The sequence below is a fragment of the Camponotus floridanus genome, unplaced genomic scaffold (assembly GCF_003227725.1).
Source record: "Camponotus floridanus strain SB8 unplaced genomic scaffold, Cflo_v7.5 scaffold6, whole genome shotgun sequence".
NCBI classification, from domain to species: domain Eukaryota; kingdom Metazoa; phylum Arthropoda; class Insecta; order Hymenoptera; family Formicidae; genus Camponotus; species Camponotus floridanus.
This window is the reverse complement of record NW_020229769.1, coordinates 82,798-103,755: the sequence shown is the minus strand read 5'-3', so window position 1 is coordinate 103,755 and position 20,958 is coordinate 82,798. Positions and strand designations below refer to the sequence as shown.

General features: G+C 31.0%; 5 protein-coding genes across 8 annotated transcripts; 3 read left to right on the top strand and 2 right to left on the bottom strand.

Moving 5' to 3' along the window:
* Positions 1 to 410: 410 nt before the first annotated feature.
* LOC105248361 (WD repeat-containing and planar cell polarity effector protein fritz) lies at positions 411 to 7,060 on the top strand. 3 transcript variants are annotated; one of them, XM_011253118.3, is made up of 15 exons: positions 411 to 580; positions 692 to 821; positions 896 to 1,073; positions 1,148 to 1,341; positions 1,437 to 1,537; positions 2,400 to 2,514; positions 2,645 to 2,839; positions 2,922 to 3,085; positions 3,160 to 3,267; positions 3,997 to 4,205; positions 4,298 to 4,421; positions 4,497 to 4,666; positions 4,736 to 6,417; positions 6,523 to 6,649; positions 6,755 to 7,060. In XM_011253118.3, exons 1-15 carry the CDS (start codon positions 498 to 500, stop codon positions 6,838 to 6,840), a joined length of 3,666 nt encoding a protein of 1,221 aa, XP_011251420.1. In that variant the 5' UTR covers positions 411 to 497; the 3' UTR covers positions 6,841 to 7,060. The 3 variants fall into 3 exon arrangements, with proteins under 3 accessions (XP_011251420.1, XP_011251419.1, XP_011251418.1); XM_011253117.3 differs by having other exon boundaries at positions 2,645 to 2,854; positions 3,163 to 3,267; XM_011253116.3 differs by having other exon boundaries at positions 2,645 to 2,854.
* Positions 7,061 to 7,674: 614 nt separating this feature from the next.
* On the bottom strand, positions 7,675 to 8,693 carry LOC105248363 (probable 28S ribosomal protein S10, mitochondrial). The gene is made up of 4 exons (XM_020026601.2): positions 8,507 to 8,693; positions 8,294 to 8,383; positions 8,076 to 8,209; positions 7,675 to 8,012 (listed from the first exon to the last, which is right to left on the bottom strand). Exons 1-4 carry the CDS (start codon positions 8,528 to 8,530, stop codon positions 7,727 to 7,729), a joined length of 534 nt encoding a protein of 177 aa, XP_019882160.1. The 5' UTR covers positions 8,531 to 8,693; the 3' UTR covers positions 7,675 to 7,726.
* Positions 8,694 to 8,872: 179 nt separating this feature from the next.
* Positions 8,873 to 11,551, top strand: LOC105248362 (conserved oligomeric Golgi complex subunit 8). Its single transcript, XM_011253119.3, has 10 exons — positions 8,873 to 9,066; positions 9,174 to 9,245; positions 9,333 to 9,457; positions 9,540 to 9,815; positions 9,892 to 10,105; positions 10,196 to 10,356; positions 10,410 to 10,685; positions 10,752 to 10,940; positions 11,013 to 11,168; positions 11,235 to 11,551. The coding sequence occupies exons 1-10, from the start codon at positions 9,012 to 9,014 to the stop codon at positions 11,526 to 11,528; spliced, it is 1,818 nt and encodes a 605-aa protein (XP_011251421.2). The 5' UTR covers positions 8,873 to 9,011; the 3' UTR covers positions 11,529 to 11,551.
* Positions 11,552 to 11,627: 76 nt separating this feature from the next.
* On the bottom strand, positions 11,628 to 15,127 carry LOC105248364 (T-complex protein 1 subunit gamma). Its single transcript, XM_011253121.3, has 4 exons — positions 14,921 to 15,127; positions 14,683 to 14,744; positions 12,293 to 13,427; positions 11,628 to 12,207 (listed from the first exon to the last, which is right to left on the bottom strand). Exons 1-4 carry the CDS (start codon positions 14,955 to 14,957, stop codon positions 11,792 to 11,794), a joined length of 1,650 nt encoding a protein of 549 aa, XP_011251423.1. The 5' UTR covers positions 14,958 to 15,127; the 3' UTR covers positions 11,628 to 11,791.
* Positions 15,128 to 16,302: 1,175 nt separating this feature from the next.
* On the top strand, positions 16,303 to 17,521 carry LOC105248365. Of its 2 annotated transcripts, none has more exons than XM_025413022.1 (4): positions 16,303 to 16,361; positions 16,563 to 16,906; positions 17,055 to 17,266; positions 17,343 to 17,521. In XM_025413022.1, the coding sequence occupies exons 2-4, from the start codon at positions 16,681 to 16,683 to the stop codon at positions 17,409 to 17,411; spliced, it is 507 nt and encodes a 168-aa protein (XP_025268807.1). In that variant the 5' UTR covers positions 16,303 to 16,361; positions 16,563 to 16,680; the 3' UTR covers positions 17,412 to 17,521. The 2 variants fall into 2 exon arrangements, with proteins under 2 accessions (XP_025268807.1, XP_025268808.1); XM_025413023.1 differs by lacking the exon at positions 16,303 to 16,361 and adding an exon at positions 16,389 to 16,470 and having other exon boundaries at positions 17,055 to 17,268; positions 17,344 to 17,521.
* Positions 17,522 to 20,958: the final 3,437 nt, after the last annotated feature.

The window sequence follows — 20,958 nt, the reverse complement described above, 5'->3', positions numbered from 1 at the left end:
ACCCACACCATCAGAAAACCACATCTTTTTTCTTATCATGATCAAGCCCCTCTATAACCTCATGGTCAAAATTTAAGATTCCGATCCGTTAGTCCTGCTTCATGGGTGTTCCTCCTATTATATATTACAAAGATAATCCCAAAAAACTAAACCACAATTCTTTCTTTTATTCCTAATGCTGTACCATCCTATTAATAAAAATTAAACATACTCTCCTAATAGGCCATATATACACAATCCTCTACCATTCACTCGATTAGAGAAGTTGGTGAAAGAGCGATAGGTTATATAAAGTAGAATTGATATAAAAGAGAAAGAAAAGATATAAGCTTTATAGGTCAAAAAACCGTAAAAGATAAAGTCGGTTGACGGCACGTTAGATACTAGATATAAAAAAAATTGTTTATATAGCGCTATACACAAATTTTTACTATTGTTTATATAGTATTGTACATAACCTCTCATGATATTTTCTGTATTTAAAAGTGCGCTTTATAATGTTCGCGTTAATGAGAGAAGTGATTTTCTGGAGTTTCGATGACAATATAAGCATAGAAGACTCGGATTTTGGTGCATTCAAGTAAAGAAATTTATTATTAATTATTATTTCTAATAATTTTTTCACAAATTCTTGCTCTGTGTTTTGTCATAAATAAATCTATTGCAATAATCGTTTGTAATTTTTTTATAGATACCATGATAAACGAATTGATGGCACGTATGAAGAAGGTAAAAGATCTTACTGTCAAGAACGTGGTATGATTTACGTTCCAGAAAACAAAAAGGGAAACAAGTTGAAATATTCTATTAAATATCTGGAGGTAATAATCAATCAAATGTTCTAGATAAAGTTTATAAAGAGAATATACTTTAGAATTTTTATTATTGTATACAGGATCAACTCAGAGATAATTCTGTAATTTATTGTCAATGGTATAATGATTCTATTGTACAATTAATGCTCAGCAATGGTTTGTTAGTACAAATACAAGTTTGCCTCTTCAGTGGTGATATACAAGAAATTCATTTTGATAAATATCTTGTAGGAAAGTTATCAGAATTTATATCCGATGGTAATATATTATTTTATTCATCAAAAATTATTCACTACACAAAAAGATAATATTGTATCTCTCTTTGTTCACAGTTATTATTACTAAGAATCATTTAGTTTGTATATACAATGATAATCTAGTGACACTGGTATATTTTACAAAAGCTAAAACACACATCTTTGACAAGATCAATAAATTAGAACCTAAATTAATCACAACAGATTTATTTGTACCTAATGGACGCAGACTCGACAAGAAAATTCAAGTGAACAAGTCTGCTGACTTGGTAAATAATCTCCAAATAATTTCTAAAAATTATAAATAAAAAATTATATTTGATAGCCAACCTGAAATGAATAAGAAATTTATGTACTTTTATAGGTATTAATTTGGCGGAAATCTACAATGAATGAAGTTTATCCATGGAGTCCTGCTATGAAACAATATCATCGTGCAAATATGCATCTGTTTCGACTTACAGGGTATGAAATAAAGAATATATTTAATTATGCCATGCTTTTTAAATCTTTTTCATCTTTTTCAACAAATATACAAGATTGTTTGTCTATTTCATCTCTTTCTGCTATATCTTTTGATGGCTCTATAGTTTTTGTTTTTTCTTCAATCTTTATTTGCTCCATTTTTTTACATAATTTCTTATGTTTCTTTACGTACAATTCCCATGAATCTTTCTTATACTGAGGAATCATTGATAATTCTTTAGCAATACTTCTGGTAATCTTTTTTGGCAAATCCCATGTGCCCTTACAATATTTTTTTATTACACTTTTTACACAATGCATGTAAAATTTTAAGAGGTAATGTAATATTATATAAAAAAAATTATTTTATATAAATAATTTATGTTTATGAATTTTTAGTGCATTTGAAATTTTATACAAACTTTATATGTTCCCCATGGTGAATGTTTGTCTTTTTTAGCATCATCTAATATATGACCGTTATCATCTGTGATAAATTTTGTAATGACACAGTGTCTGCTTGGCAAACTAGGATACCATTTAGGAACTTCCCAATTCCGTAATCTTTTTGATGTGAATGTATCATCTGTCCAATGACCACGCCAATATTGAGACATTTTTATACAACTCGTTCTCTTATAACATTAATATACACCAATTTCATATAACTGTTACTTTAATTATTACAAATATTTTTGAAATGTCAAGTCATGTGGTTAGTTATGCATGTCGCTATGCCTGTTGCCATGGTCATGTAGACCTATTATGCTTATATATATATATGTGTGTGTACATATATACAAACACTATGATATGTGTGTTGTGTACAAAAATATGTAGCTCTAATTATTGATATTTTCAGAACAAAATTAGAATTGTTATGTTACATACGTACTGAGTTTGATCCTTTGTGTATTACGTTTGATATATGTGATGACAATATTATTCATTCTGTAGAACAAAAAGTTTCAAGGAAGGTAATTGTTGTGTGTAGTTTATAATTTTATCCTTTCAATTTAATCTAGATTTAATTATATATAATAATTATATTTAAAAAGTATTAGTTTTTTATTTAAAAAGTATGTATATATAAATTATTATATATAGGGAGAAGTCACTGTAGAGTGGCGTACATATGAAGTTTCTCGGCAAAATAAATTAAAAAGAATTGCCGTAATTTCTGTACCACTGCCGACTCATACAAGTTGCGTGAGATTCTCACCTCATCAGGAATTATTGCTATTATGTTGTATTGATGGCACTATTATGATATATGATCAAACAAAATCGACAACCACCAATGTAAAGGCTGCATTTGTAAGTTATATATTATTAAATAGAATGTACATTTTATAAATAAACTATTTTTTTTCTCTTTTTTAAGATACCTACTTTAGCTGCTTGGCATAGCGATGGTATAATATTCGTAGTGGGTAATGACAGAGGTCAGTTTCAACATTTTGATATCACTTTAACGTGTATCAAAAGCCAGTCATTGAACGATGAAGCAACACCAGCGAATATTCTTGACTTATCACCATATTTCAAGTACGAACATAATAAGATAATATATGTGTATTTAAATTGCAATAAAATCCAATTCATGAAATAATTATACAAAGTAGGAATCAGCATACCTTGCTACATATGGAATGGAACAGGAAAAGCGACACGAATCAAATTCGCTATTACAACAATAACAATGCTTTATTCTTGTTACTTTTTGAACGGTAAGAATCATACATCATTTCATGATAACATATTTATATACAGGCTGTCCAGAAAATCGTACTTTGGGAAATGATTCGAGATTTAAAAAAAGGAAAAAAACTGTAAGTAATAGGAAATAAATGGTTTCCGAGTTATAACTACTTTTATGTTAAAAAAATCGTAATTTTTATAGTCCGCTTGGTATCTCTTTCTTAAACTTAAATTTAAAAATTAAAATTTTAAAATTTTAGTTTTTAAATTTAAATTTAAATTTTAAATTTAAATTTAAATTTAAATTTAAATTTTTAAATTTGAATTTTTAAATTTGAATTTTTAAATTTAAATTTGAATTTTTAAATTTGAATTTTTAAATTTGAATTTTTAAATTTAAATTTGAATTTTTAAATTTGAATTTTTAAATTTAAATTTGAATTTTTAAATTTGAATTTTTAAATTTAAATTTTAAATTTAAATTTAAATTTTAAATTTAAATTTTTTAATTTGAATTTTTAAATTTAAATTTAAATTTTTAAATTAAGTTTAAAAAAGAGGGATGCCAAGCAGACTATAAGTTATGATTTTTTAATCATAAAAGTGGCTATAATTCGAGAACTTATTTCCGGACCTATGTTTATATAGCTTTTTTCCCTCCTTTTTGGGTCCCGAATCCCTTCTCGAAGTACTGCGAGCGATTTTCCGGATACCCTGTATAAATAAATTATATAACAATTTTTATTATGTATCAACAGAGGACCGATAGGCGTTATTAAGGTAATCGAAGGCGACACTCTATCCGGAGACGAACTAGTCAGAAGATATTTGTCCGAATCTCGGATAGAACAGGCAACCGCCTTATTGTTGTCGATGAATTGGGATACACATTCACATATATGTATGCATTCACTTAATCAAATCTTAAATTATTTATTCAAGTTGCCACTAACAACGGAGCGCGAAGGTAAAATAAAATTTCGTTATTTCTATGATGATTATCTATTGGTAAAAATTGTAAGTAGCTAAAAAATATATAATTTTATGAATTTGAAACAGGTTTGATACAAAATGCACTAGGTAGCTTTCACGTGCCTATTAAACCGATAAGTCAGGCCGTTGAAGAGGAATATGGGGATGAAATAAGGGATTTAACAAGACGATTCTTTTATCATTTATTAAGGTAACGCACGTTAATCAATACAATATTATAATATTGTGTGAAATAAATTTATTCTAATGTCCATAAACTCTGTAGGTATAGAATGTTTGAGAAAGCCTTCAGATTAGCTATTGATTTAAACGATCATGATCTCTTTATGGATATACATTTCTATGCTGTGGTTTTAAATGACATAGAACTGGCAACTGCAGCTAAAGAAAAGGCTGAGAATATTTTGAGTAGATCAAACAGTTGCAATGATTCGCGTAAGAATTACATAGACAATATTCCGAAAAGAAAATTATAAAATATGATACAGCTAAAATTTTTTACAGATTCGACGTGTTCGAGAGCATCGTGTTCTATATGCTCTGATTCAAGCAATGAGAAAGGTGAAGAAGAGGAGGAGGAAGAGGAAGAAGAAGAAGATGAAGAGGAGGAAGAAACATATAGCGAAGAGAGCGAGGATTCTCGGAAGGAGGAACGAGCTAGTCTAAAACAGTCGAAAAAGCACCATTATAGAAAAGCCTCCAGTCAAATCCCACCCCTACCAGTTATCAAAAACACACTGTCTACATCCTATAACAATATTTCATCCATTAATAAGACTGATTATACTCTAATACCTTCGCTCTTGGATACTTCTAACAGTATTTTAACTTCATTTAATCACTCTTCGCACGTTTCGAATCCATTTCTAGCATCGACCTCTTTCAACAAATCATACAATATACAAAATTTTATATCAGGTAACATAGCGAACATCAATAATTCTCCAACGTTTAATAATGCACCGGATGATTTAATGACTACATCATTCGGCAGTGTTTCTCTCACTGAATCAGACGTAATGGTCGATGATCAATCCGGCGAAAATTTTGACACTGGATCGTACGACAAGTCGTTACTTAATGAAATACCATATTCCTTCAATGGTTTTGTCACCAATGCGATGACAACTTGCACGCAGGATGATAGCTTCATCTCAACTCCCTTCAACAAACCAGTGTATGAATCCGAAGACATTGAGTCGAATTATTTAGCAAGCTCGTTAAATAGTGCCGTTGATAGTAATATTATGTCAACATCGTTCAGTACTCGAATTACGAGTGCTCCCGTTTCGTTTAGTAATTCCTTCAATACAACGAATAACAATTCTGAAACAACTTCTTCCATGTTGCAAAGTGCAAAGTCCTCGAAGATAACTGATAAATTATTAACCAGAATTCTCATTGACGATGCTCGTCTGCCTCAAGCTCAATTACCTCTTCCAGACAATATCTGCGACAATCTGATGTCCACTTCGTTTAACTATGCCGATAATACAGCTCCCGAAAGTAACGAAATTACGATTCCTACTAGATTTAGTGGCAATGATCAAGCCATTAAGTTACAACAATTTGCAACGGTGGAAGAGAAAGAAACAAGCATCGATATTCCACCACCACCTTCTCTGACAAACTCTCTCGCTAACTATCTTCATGGTCTACCCAGAAAAAATTATCCTCTGTCCAAAAGTGCTCCAGGTTTATCGAACATTACGGATGAATCGATACACAAGTTTCCCTCGAGCAAAGCAACTTGTGTGCCGTCGCGCATTTTACAGAAACCGAATTCCACATCGTCTAATGTATCTCAAAGTCAAAAAAACCCGTCTTTCAAAACTTATAGATACAATTACGATTTAGATTATGTACCGTTTCACGGAGTTTGCGATGACACAAGCTTGCAGCATTCACAAACAGTCGGCAAAAAAAATTTTCTCTCGCAAAATTTTCATCCTAGCTATAAATTATTCGAGAATAGATATTCGTCGAGGTCTTTCCAAAACCTTAATATAAATAAAGAAACTAGAATATTTTCCAATATACCACCTTTGCCTATAATTAATACATCTACTACTAATCCAACGACTTGCTCCACGTGTCCGTCGTTCACTGATGTACCAATAAGCTTTAACGAAAAGCCAAAAGTGAAGTTCTCGGATACTGTCACTCACATATTAGTACCTGGTACAGTAAGTATAGTTTCTATTTAACAAAAATATATATCTTGTATCTCTAAAATAATATGTATCCTTTTTTATGTGTATAAATATATGTATATATATATATGCATATAGATTCCAGTACATAGGCAGAAACGATCTGCACAAGCACATGTAACCGATCCTAAACGTGAACTAGCTGAAAGTCTTCCACTCTGTCTGGGTAATGAAGATTATCTTAAAGATTTTCAACCATTATCTAGTAAGTATTTTACATTAGCAGGTGTTTCATGTTTATGCGTGTTAAAATGTAATTTACATAAAACATTGCTTTATTATTTTAATTATTTTTTTTAATTCCTTGCAGAAAACGATATAGACGAGAAAGTAAAAGAATCTCCAAAATCTGATGACAGTACAAAGATTAAAGTTGTACATTTTGGTTTATTGTAAATTTACAAGTAGAGTATTAAGAAAATTTATTAGAATTAATTTAATAATAAGTTGCGAGGAGTATTTGCACATACCATTTTATATGTATGTGTATCCTTATGATAATACAATGACAGAAACAAGATAGAGGTTGTCAATTAGATAATCCAATCACAGAAAAGAATACTTTTCTAATTCATATTTAAAACCTGATCTTACTTCTTAATTTTTTCACAACTGTTTTTTGTGTTAAATAATCTTTTGTTACATATTGTGTGTGGTGCATACATACATACATACATACACACACACACACACACACACACACACACACACACATATATATATTTTATATTATATATTATTAAAGAGCTAAAAATCTAATATCATAAGCAAAATTAGAAGCTTCAGATATAGATAATATATTTCTTCAGATATACACACATATTTCATTTTTAAAATTTGATTCAAAATTTTAAGCAATATGTAATGAAAATAAAATATTCTCAAAAAGAATACATACTGCAATATTGTTGTATAAATTTTTGCATCAATTTATTTTTTGCAAAATAATTTTATTTTTCAAACTATAAAAAAAGAGAATTATGTACAAATATTAATCTTTTATATCTTAATTTTATATTATTATACTTGTATTTTTATATTTATTGTTTGTATTTATTGCTTGTACTTTTATAAATTTTTTTACATAAATATATATATCTCAAAAAATAGAACAGAAAAGAATTATTTCTTTGACTAATTTATTGTTAATTCTTAAGTTTCTGTTGTTTTAAAAATTTATGTACCAAGAAAAAGTAATTTTATAATAGAAAAGTATCTTTTTATACTTTAATATATGTACATATAAGAGCATTGCATTTGCATCAATTACAATAATTTATATTTAAGTTTTCTGCTTTAAGGTACTTAGTGAAGATTTCAAATCAAGTAATTGTTTGTCTGGTACATATCGCTTCTTCTCTAACGTAGGATCAAAAGCATTTATATTAAGGGTAACACCTTGTGGAAGGGATGCTTCTAATGCTCTGATCAATATGGAATATTTGACACTAGATACCTCTAACATTTGTACATGTCTTTCATAAATTTTAAGCTCATATTTAGATAAAACTGCTGTTGTTCCAGTTTTATATTTTTGAATCTTCCATTTCTGAGGTGGTAATGCCCAGCTGAAGGAACATAATATTAGAAAAATTAAAAAACAATATTTAAATAAATTAATGAAAATTTACCTGTTATCTATATCAATTTGCATAATATCTGCCAATTTATTGATGAAAGTTTGGTAGCATTCGAGCACCGAATAATCGTAACCCTTAATTTCTATGTTTATCGTAGATAAAAGTGGTAATTTCGATTTTTTTACCTGTACAAAAAAATTGAAAAAATAACGCAAAACACAAATTATACATATATTTTTTCAAGTATTTTTATAATTCAAGAATTTAACCTTTAAATAATCAGGTTCGTACAAGCTTCCAGTGTATAGTTTTGCCGATAAAGTTTTCCTTATGAATGGATGTTGTTTAATCGGTATAATCTGGAATAAATGCAATAATTAAATACCATTATAACATATAAATAATATAAAAACTGCATTTTCATAGTTATTTAATTCAATATGAAAATTAGATAATTTTACCATCACGAGAATATAACATACCTGTTTAATCAGATTTAAAGCCATTTTCTATGATGCGAAAGAATAATGAAACCGATCTTCAGAAAATTTTTAATTCAAAAATCTAATCGTTAAAAATTGTCAACTTTTACGATATTCTCCAATTGATCAGCTGATTGCTTCCGTCCCTCGTTCCTAAAACCAGAGCTAAAACTGACGTTGACGATACTTGTGAACTAGTCGACACTACAGTTTGTGATGTGTCGTTTCATGAAAATACTATTCTAAATAAGTTAACCTAGTGTTTGCCAAATTTTTACGTGCAAAATTTATATTACCGTGATATATAAAAGATTACTTTATAATCTTAATTGATAAAAAGTATTCTTTGTGATAATTTAAATCATTTTATGAAAAAAAGACCATATAAAATTATGTAACATATTGAAAGAATTCTAATACCTGCCACCTGTCAATATTTCACTTGTGCTAATAATATTCTGCAACAAATGTTAATCTTGATATTATCTAATTTGCTAAAAAAATCATGGACATCGAGACGGAAAATGTAATAAATCTGGTATTTCCAGAAAGTATTCCAGGTAGAATTAGTCTTACTACTTAGAAATTGTTAATATATTGTTGAATATTGTTTGTGTATGTGCGTTGCGTATATGATTAATTATATTTTATATAATTAATATTTTAGAATCATGGAAAGAAAATCCTGAATTTTATCAATACCTCTCAAAACTTGGTAGCTTTGATGTCGATCAGCTGAGTAAGGATACTTTTATTAGTTTTTTTTTACATTTAAATGCTTTGCATTACAATCACATTTGTTTTATCCTATTCTAATTTTCCACAGGTAAAGAACCTGATCATTTGTCTGATGAAAAAAATGCAGTGCTTCAGACTACACAAGAATTGGTTTTTGCAAACTACAAAACTTTTATCCAGACAGCAGAGAGTTCACGAGAGATACTCAATCATGTAATCTCAAAGACTACAGGCTTAAAGAATGCATAGACTTTCAAAATAATTATACTAACAAATTACATTATTTTTCTTTTAGTTTAATGAGACTGAGAGTCGTCTTGACAAGCTTGTACAGAAAATTCCAAAATTTGTAGAAAAGTGTCAATCATTTTGTGACACTTCGAAGGATATTAATGCGCATCGAAGATTAAATAGTTTAACGCTGACACGAAATGCAGAACTACTCGAAATTCTCGAAATGCCCCAACTAATGGAATCATGTTTGAGAAGTAATCAATATAATGAGGCATTAGAATTGTCTCAATATGCCCGTCAATTAGGAGTAAAACATGGAGACATTCCTATTATTTCGGTATAAGCTTAACTAAACTTCTTTAATACTTCTATGTAATACTTCTTTGATTTAATTTTTTTTATCGATATTTCAGTCTATAGTAGCAGAGATTGAAAGTAGCTGGTCGGGAATGGTAGGACAAGTAGTCGGATCTCTAAGAGGAGATTTACCGCTTCCAAGATGTCTTCAGCTTGTAGGTTTGTTACGGTCAATGGATGCATTTACAGAACCAGAACTTCGTATCAAGTTTCTTCAAGCCAGAGATAGCTGGCTTCAAGGCTTATTAAATGCGATACCGAAAGAAGATCGTAAGAGCGTTTTATTTGAATTATAAACTACAATCAAAAAAATTATTGATTTAACATTGAAAGAATCATTGATTTTTTTAATGCTTGCAGCTAATCTTCATATAACTAAAACGATAGAATTATCCAGGATACATCTGTTCAATATAATAACTCAGTACAAAGCTATGTTCAACGATGACGAATTAGTACTTCCCGGCCGCGACTTGACATTAAATGAATCCGCGATATTTTATCATTGGCTAGAGGAAAAGGTAAATAAGAAATAGATATAAAATCGACAGACAATAATATAATTTTTTTCTAGATATCGCAATTTCTTGCTACATTGGAGCAAGACTTACCAGGCGTAACATCCATAGATTCCATTCTAGGCCAGTGTACATATTTTGGATTATCGTTTGGTCGAGTAGGCGTCGATTTTACTGGTCGAATATCCGACATATTTGTGCGAGTTATTGGTGAAAAGTTTGAACAAGACATTCGTAGGGCAACCAAGAAATTTGAGAAAGACATGGAAACGTTTACATTGATCAACAAAACACAACGGCTTGATATAAAAACAGAGACTGCAATTATTTCTGTAAGTATAAAATTGTATCTTTTGAAAAATACTATTGATGTACAACTTACAACTATCTCTTGTCAGGAAAATCCACCTGAACAATTGGTAGAATTTTATCCTTTAGCTGAATATTGCAACAGAATAATAACAGCGTTCAATGAATTGAGACTCTGTGCACCAGTGGCACTCTCTACCTTGTGTACAAAATTGCTGCAGGAATCATTGCATAATGTAGCAAAAGCTATGTTGTTATTTTACAAGCAAGAACAACAAGTGAGTTGTCTTGATGTGATTGTCTTTTTGTCTACAAGTAAATTCTATTTTCTTAAAAAATGTGTCTTACAGGCTTTTACAGCAGCAGAACGAGAGAACATGATCAAATTTACGGAATGTTTGAGCGAACAATTAATTCCTTATATACAATATTGTATACACTTGATCTTTCCACCTATTCAAATTGCAATGCATTTAGGAATATCAGTCAATGTACTCCAGAAAGAGGTATATATAAAAAAAAATATGCATAAAAGAAAGATACATGTGTAATAATATAAAATTACTTTGTAGGAAGTTATATATTTGAATAAGCAGAGTATATTAGAACCTGTGGCTGTACTGTTGCCTATTAGAAAAGATCCTTTAATCTCTAAATTATGTGTGTCTAATATACAGCCATTAACATCATATGCCAAATCTTCCATTGCAACAGGGATATCTTTACCAACAGAAATTGTGGATTCTACCTCGAAATCTACTGTACTTGAAACAGAAGAAACAAAAGAGAAAGAAGTTACTCAAAAGGGAGCGATATCGAAATACGATGTACAAAATTTTGTTGATAATATAAATCAAAGTATTTAATTGTTAATTTTTGAACACACAATTGCTTGCTATTCTATATATATATATATATATATATATATATATATATATATATATATATATATATATCGGATGTAGTGTAAATAAAAATCTTTTTACGATTCTAGATAACTTATTTTTAATGTAATGCATACACAAAAGGGAGATAGAAATTCAATAGACGAACCTGCGAGAATGCAAAATACTTGAATCTTAAAATAGACGCAAAACGATTAGGCTTCCACCATAGATATCGAAAATACTTATTCCTTCATAGACTCCTCCGTGACTTGACTCGGCTGAGCAGTTTCATTTTCATTTTTCTTCTTTTTGAGTCCAGAGACGATATCGTCGATTCTTAGTAACAGGATAGCAGTCTCGATTGCCGTTTTATATGTCTGTAATTTTACAGACAACGGCTCCCATATACCATATTCCTTCATATCAACCAATTTACCCGTTTCCCCATCAATGCCCCAAGTGGTTCCTTCCGTCGCATGTTTCGCACGCAATGCTGTTAGAGTTCTAATGGTATTTGCACCGCAATTTTGCGCGAGAGTCCTGGGGATGATTTCTAAAGCCTGTGCAATTGCTTTGTATGGCCATTGTTCCACACCGGCAAGACCGGCTGCTTTCTCTGTTAACAACCGCGATACAGCCATTTCTACTGCTCCGCCACCTATGAAACAGAGAATTATAATTACATTAACACAATTTTGATAAAAATAAAATAGTAATTATTTTATGCATACATATATACACACCTGGTACGAGTTTCGGATCGATGAGAAGATTTCTGGCAACATGCAGCGCATCTTGTAAATTTCTTTCAGTTTCGTTCAAGACATCTTTGCTGGCTCCTCTTAGAATAATGGTACAAGCTTTAGGATCCTTGCACTCTGTGATAAAACAGAAATAATCATCGCCGAGTTTCTTGATCTCGAAGAGACCAGCACCCGTGCCAACATCCTCTTCCTTTAATTCCTCTGTACGATTCACGACGGTAGCACCGCAAGCACGAGCGATTCTATTAATATCGCTTTTTCGTAGCCTGCGTATTGCGGATATGCCGGCTTTAACAAGGTAATGCTGAGCGAGATCAGATACACCTTTTTCTGTTATCACGACATCCGGTTTCACTGAGATAATATCTTCGCAAATCTTCTTTACATGTTCCTCTTCTAACTCTAGGATCTTCGTAAAATCGGTATCCTTCATTATTTCTATATTCGTCTGAGATTCGCCTTTTTTGTATTCCAATGGACAATCCAGCAATACTATTCTCGGATTCTTGATGTAACGTCTCATTTTTGGATGTGTCACATCCTTATTAATCATTACACCTTTCAAGACGGCACTGTCTTCTATTGTACCACCCGGTATTTTTTCTACCTTGGCATAACGTTTGATGTCAATCTCTCTTCTGCCATTTTCTTCAAGCATTACCGTATAAACGGCGTCCAAAGCAATCTGGCAAGCTAATTCGGACCAGCGTCTGATAAATTTAGTGCCTATACAGGAGTTTATCACCTGAATTAATTTCTTTTTATCATTGCAATCTAAATCAATACTGATCTGCTCAAGAATTGTGACCATATCTTCCAAGGCCTGACGATATGCTCTTATGATGACAGTAGGATGCATGTTTTGTTCCAAAAATGGTTCAGCAGAGCCCAAGATCTCACCCGACAGAACAATGACTGACGTGGTACCATCTCCCACTTCCTCATCTTGAGTCCTGGCAATTTCTATCATAGATTTTCCAGCAGGATGTTGAACAGTGATTTCACGCAGGATCGCATTTCCATCGTTTGTCATTACAATGCCACCCATTGGATCCATCAACATCTTTAGCATAGCTTGTGGACCCAGACATGTTCTAATGACATCAGCAATTGCCTAAAAATGAGAAGCAAGATTTGTTAAAAATTAATATTGTATATATTCTATATATCTTTGTGTCATATTTAAATTATATCTTATAAATCAAGATGAGAATACTATCATTTTCATTTTGAATTTAAAAATCAAGTTGTAATTATGTTATAATTGAATTTACAAATTATACATAAAGAGAAATCATTTACACCAAATCCATTTATACAGATTATTATTAAATGTATAAATAATTTTTTTACTATTTTTTATGAAATTTAATGTTTATTAATAAATTATACATGTACAATTTAATTATAAAAGTAATCTCTATTCATTTTCAGCACTTTCATTCACCTTTCAGACAAGTTTTAGATTTCAGATCAATATAAGGTTTGACTTTAATCTTTACTTTCGATGAATTCATTAAATCATTTTCTTCTTTCTCTTTGATATTTCTAAATTTTCTATTAGACAAGGCATATTTATTGATTAATATAAATAATAGCCTGAAGATACTATGTTTGATAAGTATGTCAGATGATATAATTGCTAAGCTCCAAGTGCTTTTAATTAATTTTGTTATATAAGAAATTGAATAAGATAAGATTTACTACAGATTACTTGAATCTGATGAAACAGTAATTGCAGATCGCTATTATGATCAATTACTTAATCTAAATAAGAATTAGAAAAAAAATGATTCTTTACAAAGAAAGATTAAATTCTTGCATCTTGATGCTCAAAATTGATATGGCAAAATTGACCAAAGATACATTATTGGAATTTGGCTGAATTGTTTTATGCTTCATCTGACACTCATCAGACTTAATTCCTTCAGATTATTATTTCCAATTACAATATATATTATCTGACAGAAAATTTAAAAATGTCAAATAAGAAAATGGCTTGATGAATTCATTGCACAAGTAAAGATTAAATTTTCTATTAATCCAGAATCTACAATTTATCTAAACGATCGAAAAAAATGAAAAATAATGGAAATTATTTTTATGATTAAAGTGCACATGTATTTGTTAATAAACATCGAATTTTGTAAAAAATAACGTAAAACTTATTTATATAGCTAATATTATAGAATCCTATATGTATAAGTTAAGGATAATAATAGGCAATAATTATTAAATATAAATCGATTAATGATCGCCATATGATTAGATTCTTGCCACTCTGGAATTCACACATGAGTGTACCGGCAATCGTACTAAGAATACCTTATAAGGCAATACTTGACTGGCTTACAAGTTAAACGCCTCACCTTGGCCGCTAAAATGTTCTCTCTCTGCACTTTTCTGCCGGTATCTCGCTTCGTATTCTGACCTGCAATAATCAAAATATTCGACATAATTGGAGGGATCAGAAAGCTCATACAGTGCGAGATGCCAAACGACAAATTTAAAAGACGATCGAAATTTTTGATCGTGACATTTTTTTGACGCATGCGTTTATATCGGACAACACTCGTGTGTAAAGTAGATATAACCTTTATAACTTACTCAGAACCACAATTGGCGCTGCTCCTGGTCCAAACATTGTATTTATAGTTTTATTTTTCTTTATAATATTATGACTCTTTTTACAATTATCGACGCGTATGCAATCGCGACTTTCCAGAAAAAAGAGAGTGAGAAATACCGAGTATATATTTTCGGAATGAGGGTGAATGAAAAGCACACCAGGGCGTAGAAAACGGAGACCTTCGGGCACGAATAACGCATTTAATAGAGTGCAATGCACACTACGGATTGCGGACTCGCTTGCGATTGGAATTGACCAATCAGAGTAGCCGGCCGGCAAATTGCTTTGTTCTGATTGGAATTTCAACCACAGGTCGCAACGGGTGGCACTCGATTACCAATTGGCCAATTCAAAATAGAGCTCTCTGATTGGCCAATCGTTGCTGGTTACCCTAGGCACAAATCGATATAATTGGCTGTGACCAATCGCAACCAGTGTTCTGATTAGGGATTCCGCGCGCGCGCATATGCGACTCTGCACATGCGCGACTGTGAAATTACATTGGCCACATTCAACGGACTCAACAGTTAGGCAACATCACTAAAATTTCCGATGTAACTCGACGCTGATTGGTCGGACCTGAAAGTAGAAACCAATCATATTCGATTGCTACTTAGCGGTTGAGTCCACTGAATGCGGCCATTGTAATCTCACGGTCGCGCTAAAGTCACTAGATTAACAAAGGCCGGTATTCATAGTCCGATCTTATATTTAAGATCGTCTTAAATCTGCTTGGAGGTTGACTTAAGACCTCATTCATCCAATCACATAGCTGCGTAGCATTTTAAGCTCGAACTTAAGACGATCTCAAATATAAGATCGGACTATGAATACCGGCCAAAGTACCGCAATTTTGATTTCAATAAGATAAGATGGAGCAAAAATGGTGTCCGATAGTGCACACTTTGTGTAGCTATCTATACTAAGTGCAATTTTTCTAACCTTGATCTTGGTTTGTCCTGTGTCCTGTTGTGTGTGAGGTGAGAAAACTCCTTCTGTTGCGCAGAAAAAGAAGAAAATATAAAAAATGCCAGGTTGTTGCGTGAAGAAATGCAACAATCGCAGCCTATATCTATACTATCGGACGCCATTTTTGCTCCAGCTTATTTTATTGAGATCAAAATTGCGATACTTTGTTAATCTAGTGACTTTAAGATCGCCTAAAAGCAGACTATGACAAAAAAGAGTGAAAACTATGAACAACTTTGTTGTTTGTTTTATAGATTTTAAAAATGGCTTATCGTATGCTACATATTTAGAGTTGTAAATAATTTGATAAAAAATGTTCAATCTGTAAACAATAGTAACGCAAATGAAATATATCATTGTCTCTAAATCATTATATGTAATTAACATGTAATGTGTATTTAAAGTTAATTTATCAATTTAACTCTAATAAAATTATGAAATTTTTTTCAGGTATATTATTATTTAATATTGTTTAATTTATTGCTTGTCAGTCATTCACATTTATTAAAAATAGTCACTTTATTAAATAATGTGAGAAACTCTATATTTTTTGCGAATAGTAAGTAGAACTTTTATGGATATAGCATTTTGATAATAGTTTATATTTACAGTAGAAAATAATTTGTATTTCACTGTGCTTTTGTTCTATAGGACCTGAAGATGAATTATGAAAGGGTGTGACAAGTATCAGTAATGCAGGAAGATGCAGAGGTAGAACAAGAAGAGTAGTGAAAAGAGAGAGCTCCTAAATAAGGAGCAAATTATTGGCATGGGAAAAATTCCGATACAATTTCCTGCTCTAAACACTCCTGTGTTTAGAGGAAAAGAATTAATTCAACAGCAAAAACTGCTTGTAAATCTTGAAAGAAAGCAAAAACTTATGGAACCACAAAGTCAGATCAGACCAATGCAAATAAAATTATTGCTATTGGAATGTGGTTGGACAAGTATTACAATGGATGGCAGAAGCATTGAATTAGATCTTATTGGAAAAGGTTAATATTTATGCTATTATTGGATTATAATGGTTAAATCACACACATACAAAAATCATGTGATACGATGTCTATTTTCAATTTTTTTTTTGATGTTTCAGTTCTAAATATTAGAATCTTATATAATTAATATCTTTGTTTTCTACAGATACATTTGAAAGTTTTGAAACCTGGATTTTGGAAAACAAAATAACTTGTATGACTGATAATTTAGCATGTAAGACTAGAATCAGTTCATTTATAGTAACTGGAAATGGATTAGCTGGATTTGCATTATCAAAAGCCAAAGCATCCCTAAAGACTGTTAAAAATAGGACTGGTCAAAGACTAATGTATATTCCTACATATAAGGAATACACTGAGTAAGAAAATACTTGTCAATACTATATAATATAAAATTTATTTCTTCTCTTTTAATATCACTTTGTATTTTTCAGTGTTACATGATTTCTTTACACAGTTTGAGAATATAAAAATATTTGTAAAGAAAATTCATGAAGGATAATGGGCTTGTTTGCCATCATGCGATAAAAGCATATTGCGAGATAATTGGCATAAACGATATGTATGCCAAAGTACAAGGAGGAATGTAAAAGCATTCTTTATTGGTTTATTACAATAAGTGTGAATATAAAGTATTTAAAGGCATATTATACTTTTTATTTAATTTATATTGGAAAGAAACTTTTTATTTATAAATATATATATATATATATATATATGTTGGACTTGTTATATATGTTGGATATATATATATATGTTGTAAAGCTAAAAAAACGTGGATTGTGTCGATTAATTAATTAATTGTTTTATTTAATTATCAATTTATATATGTATATTATTAACAATGATTTTTTGTTTACTTAAACTTTATAAGGTTGTACATAAGAAACAATCTTTTTTATTTAGTATTTCAAGCATATTTTCATAGAACTTTAATTTAATTATTATATTATTAAAAATATTGAACAAAATAAAGAATTAAAGCTGGCTTTCTCTGTAGTCTCATGGCAGATTATATCAATAATCATACTTTAATTATTGCAATATATCATGAAACAAATCAATATATCAAATATGCTATATCAAATATGTAGTGTAAATATTTTAATTTTTTCGTATACGATCTATTTTTTATAATTTGTTCGTATTTTTTATTCTATCGATGTTTTCATAGTGATGCACCTTGAGCATTTTACTTCATATATTTGCAATAAAAATATATTAAAGCAAATTATTTTGCAAATTTATTATTCTAATTTTTATTTAGAAAGAATAAGATTTAAAAAGACGTATGAATTTTTTCAGATTTTTTTACATATTTCTATTGAATAAAACGCATCAGATAAAACTGACTTTTCTGTACATTTTAAATGTGCCAAAAGATTTGCTCTTTATTCCACTTACTGCAATAATGTACACTAAAAATGACAGATCTATATTAAAAATGATAGATCTATATTTAGTAGTTGAAAAGAAAGAGAGAAAAAATGAAAAGTGTATCTAGAGAATTTAAAAGAATAAAAAACAAATCTAAAAATAATAATACATAAATATTAATATTATGTATTTTTTTCATGAGGAATGTGGGGCGCACATTTATGCATTTATTTATTTAGATGAGATTTACTTCAGAACACATTCAGTATTCAACTTTTATTTTATTTTCTCTTTCTTACGATATATAAGTATAAGATAATTACCTGCAAATGCTATCATTTTTGTATGCTTACAGTGATACAGAAACAACATTACGAGTACTATATTTACAGATAACATCTGTATAATAAAAAAAAGCATCAAAAGTCTAATGGTGAAAAAAGGGTAAATATTGTAGACCAACATAAGTATCAACCAATTATTCCACCGCTCTGTTTCATTAGAGTTGCAATTTTCTTTTATAATATCACGAATATTATAAATAAGATAAAGATTTCAGTACGTTTCAAATAAATTTATATATTTTATGTATGTAATACTGCGCACACATATTAAAAGGTGATAATATCGCAGTTATAATAAGATACAATCCTGGCAATGTAGCGATGTTTGGATTCTGAAAATAATTTAATTTGATTTATTTCTAAGAAATGCGCACAATACTTGAGAGCAAATTATTTTTGTGTCACGTATTACCTGTGTAAAATTCCACACACGGTATCATATTGTCTGCGGTATATGAAAAGCTTCATCGATGAAATAATGTGATAATACAATTGAGATATAAGAAAAATAATATAGTACTTGTAATGAATAACGTTAATGTATATAATACATAAATATTTTATATTTTAATTTCATGTAATCGAAATGTGATAAGACACTCATGATTACTTTAAAAATGTGTCCACAAATATCATGTAACTTCAATAGCTGCACATTCGTCAAATTAATCCTATTACGTTAAATGAATCACAGCAGCTTGTTTTAATTTAATCTAACCTAACCAATTATATTATATGCTACTCATTAAAATGTGTAAAACTCTACGTCGCACATTTAATACGATTAATATATTACGTAATAAAATGTAATAAACTAATGAAATAATTAAATATTATTTTTTAAAGCATGATACAATCCAGGCAGCATACGCTTGTGATTACATTCGATATCCAAAGCCACTGAGAGGTTAGATTAGGTTAGATCAAACAAATTTATCGTTTAACAGTTGGCAACCCTACGAGATAGGCTGTCTGTGCAGCACTGCGCGCGCGTATACAAAATTCAAATCGCTTCTAGCATAATCATCTTCACGCGATCGACTTATTTGAATTGCACCGAATCGAATTATGATGCGGCGCCGATTTGTCCGAATGTAATTCGGGACATCGCGATGCTGTATAAGCGGCGAATGAGCACGAATTGTCACGCAAATATGATAAATCAAATCTACTCAGGCGGCTGTTCCACAGGCCGCTCCTCCTCGGGACAGTTCGCTCGCCTCGGGACGTCCCATTCCGATCTTGATGCACACAAATTCAAACGATATCATCAGCGCGAACGCGCGACACTTTATGCGGCACTCCCGATACTCGCTCGCATCCGATAATCATCATCAAGGGCGCGAATAACGCGACGCAACTTCGCTCCATCTTCGCGATGACGCCATCACTGAATATCGTCAAAAATCGCTGTCGCGCGTTTCCATCGACACACTATGAAAGTCGCGATCATCCTTGAACACTCTCGACGCTCGTTCACTCGCGATATTCGTTTAAAAACGGTTAAAAGATGCGAAAAATGCGGACGTACGACGATCCGTTTAACTGCGTATGACTCCGATTCACGCGCCAACATGGCGGCCGTATGACGCGTTGACGTAGCAGTGACGTCGCAGTGACGATGCAGTCACGCGCCAACATGGCGGCCGAATCAGTGCGCATTCGTTTCTGCGCATGGCCATTCCAGCGCGCAACTTTGATTTCTGAATATTGTCTACGGCTTTAATTAATAGCACATAATGATAAATATATAAAGATGGAATCAATTAATCATATTGGTCATATATGTAGACTTGCCCGAAGAAACAGAAATAAAATTAACAGATATTTTTAATTTCTTTTTTTTTTAGTAAAGGATGGAAATGTCTATTCATAGGTTTGTACTTTTTTTCCTCTTTCGCGCAATTTCGATTCAATATATAACGTAGAAAATTCATAGTATATTATGCTAATGATATGAATTACGAACGATTCGATTGTTTTACTGCTGCCGCTCGCCGCCCGCTGCCCGCTGCCCGCTGTCCGCTGCTGCTGCTGGTTCCCGCTGCTGCTGCTGCAACTGCCCGCTGCCCGCTGCTGCTGATGTCGGCTGAGAGACCCACATTCTGAAAAAGAAAAAAAAATAACAAAAAGAAGGGAACAAATTAGAATAAAAATAGAAACAAATTAAAATAAAGAATAAAGTTTAAATAAAAGGCTCCTTAAACATAAAAGTAGGGAAATAGAAAAATTAGAGACAAAAGACAGAGATGAGCGAAAGCTCGAAACTGTAAAAGGAAAGAGAATTAAATAAAAAAAAAAAAAAAAATGCCAGCTGCTGCTGCTGTC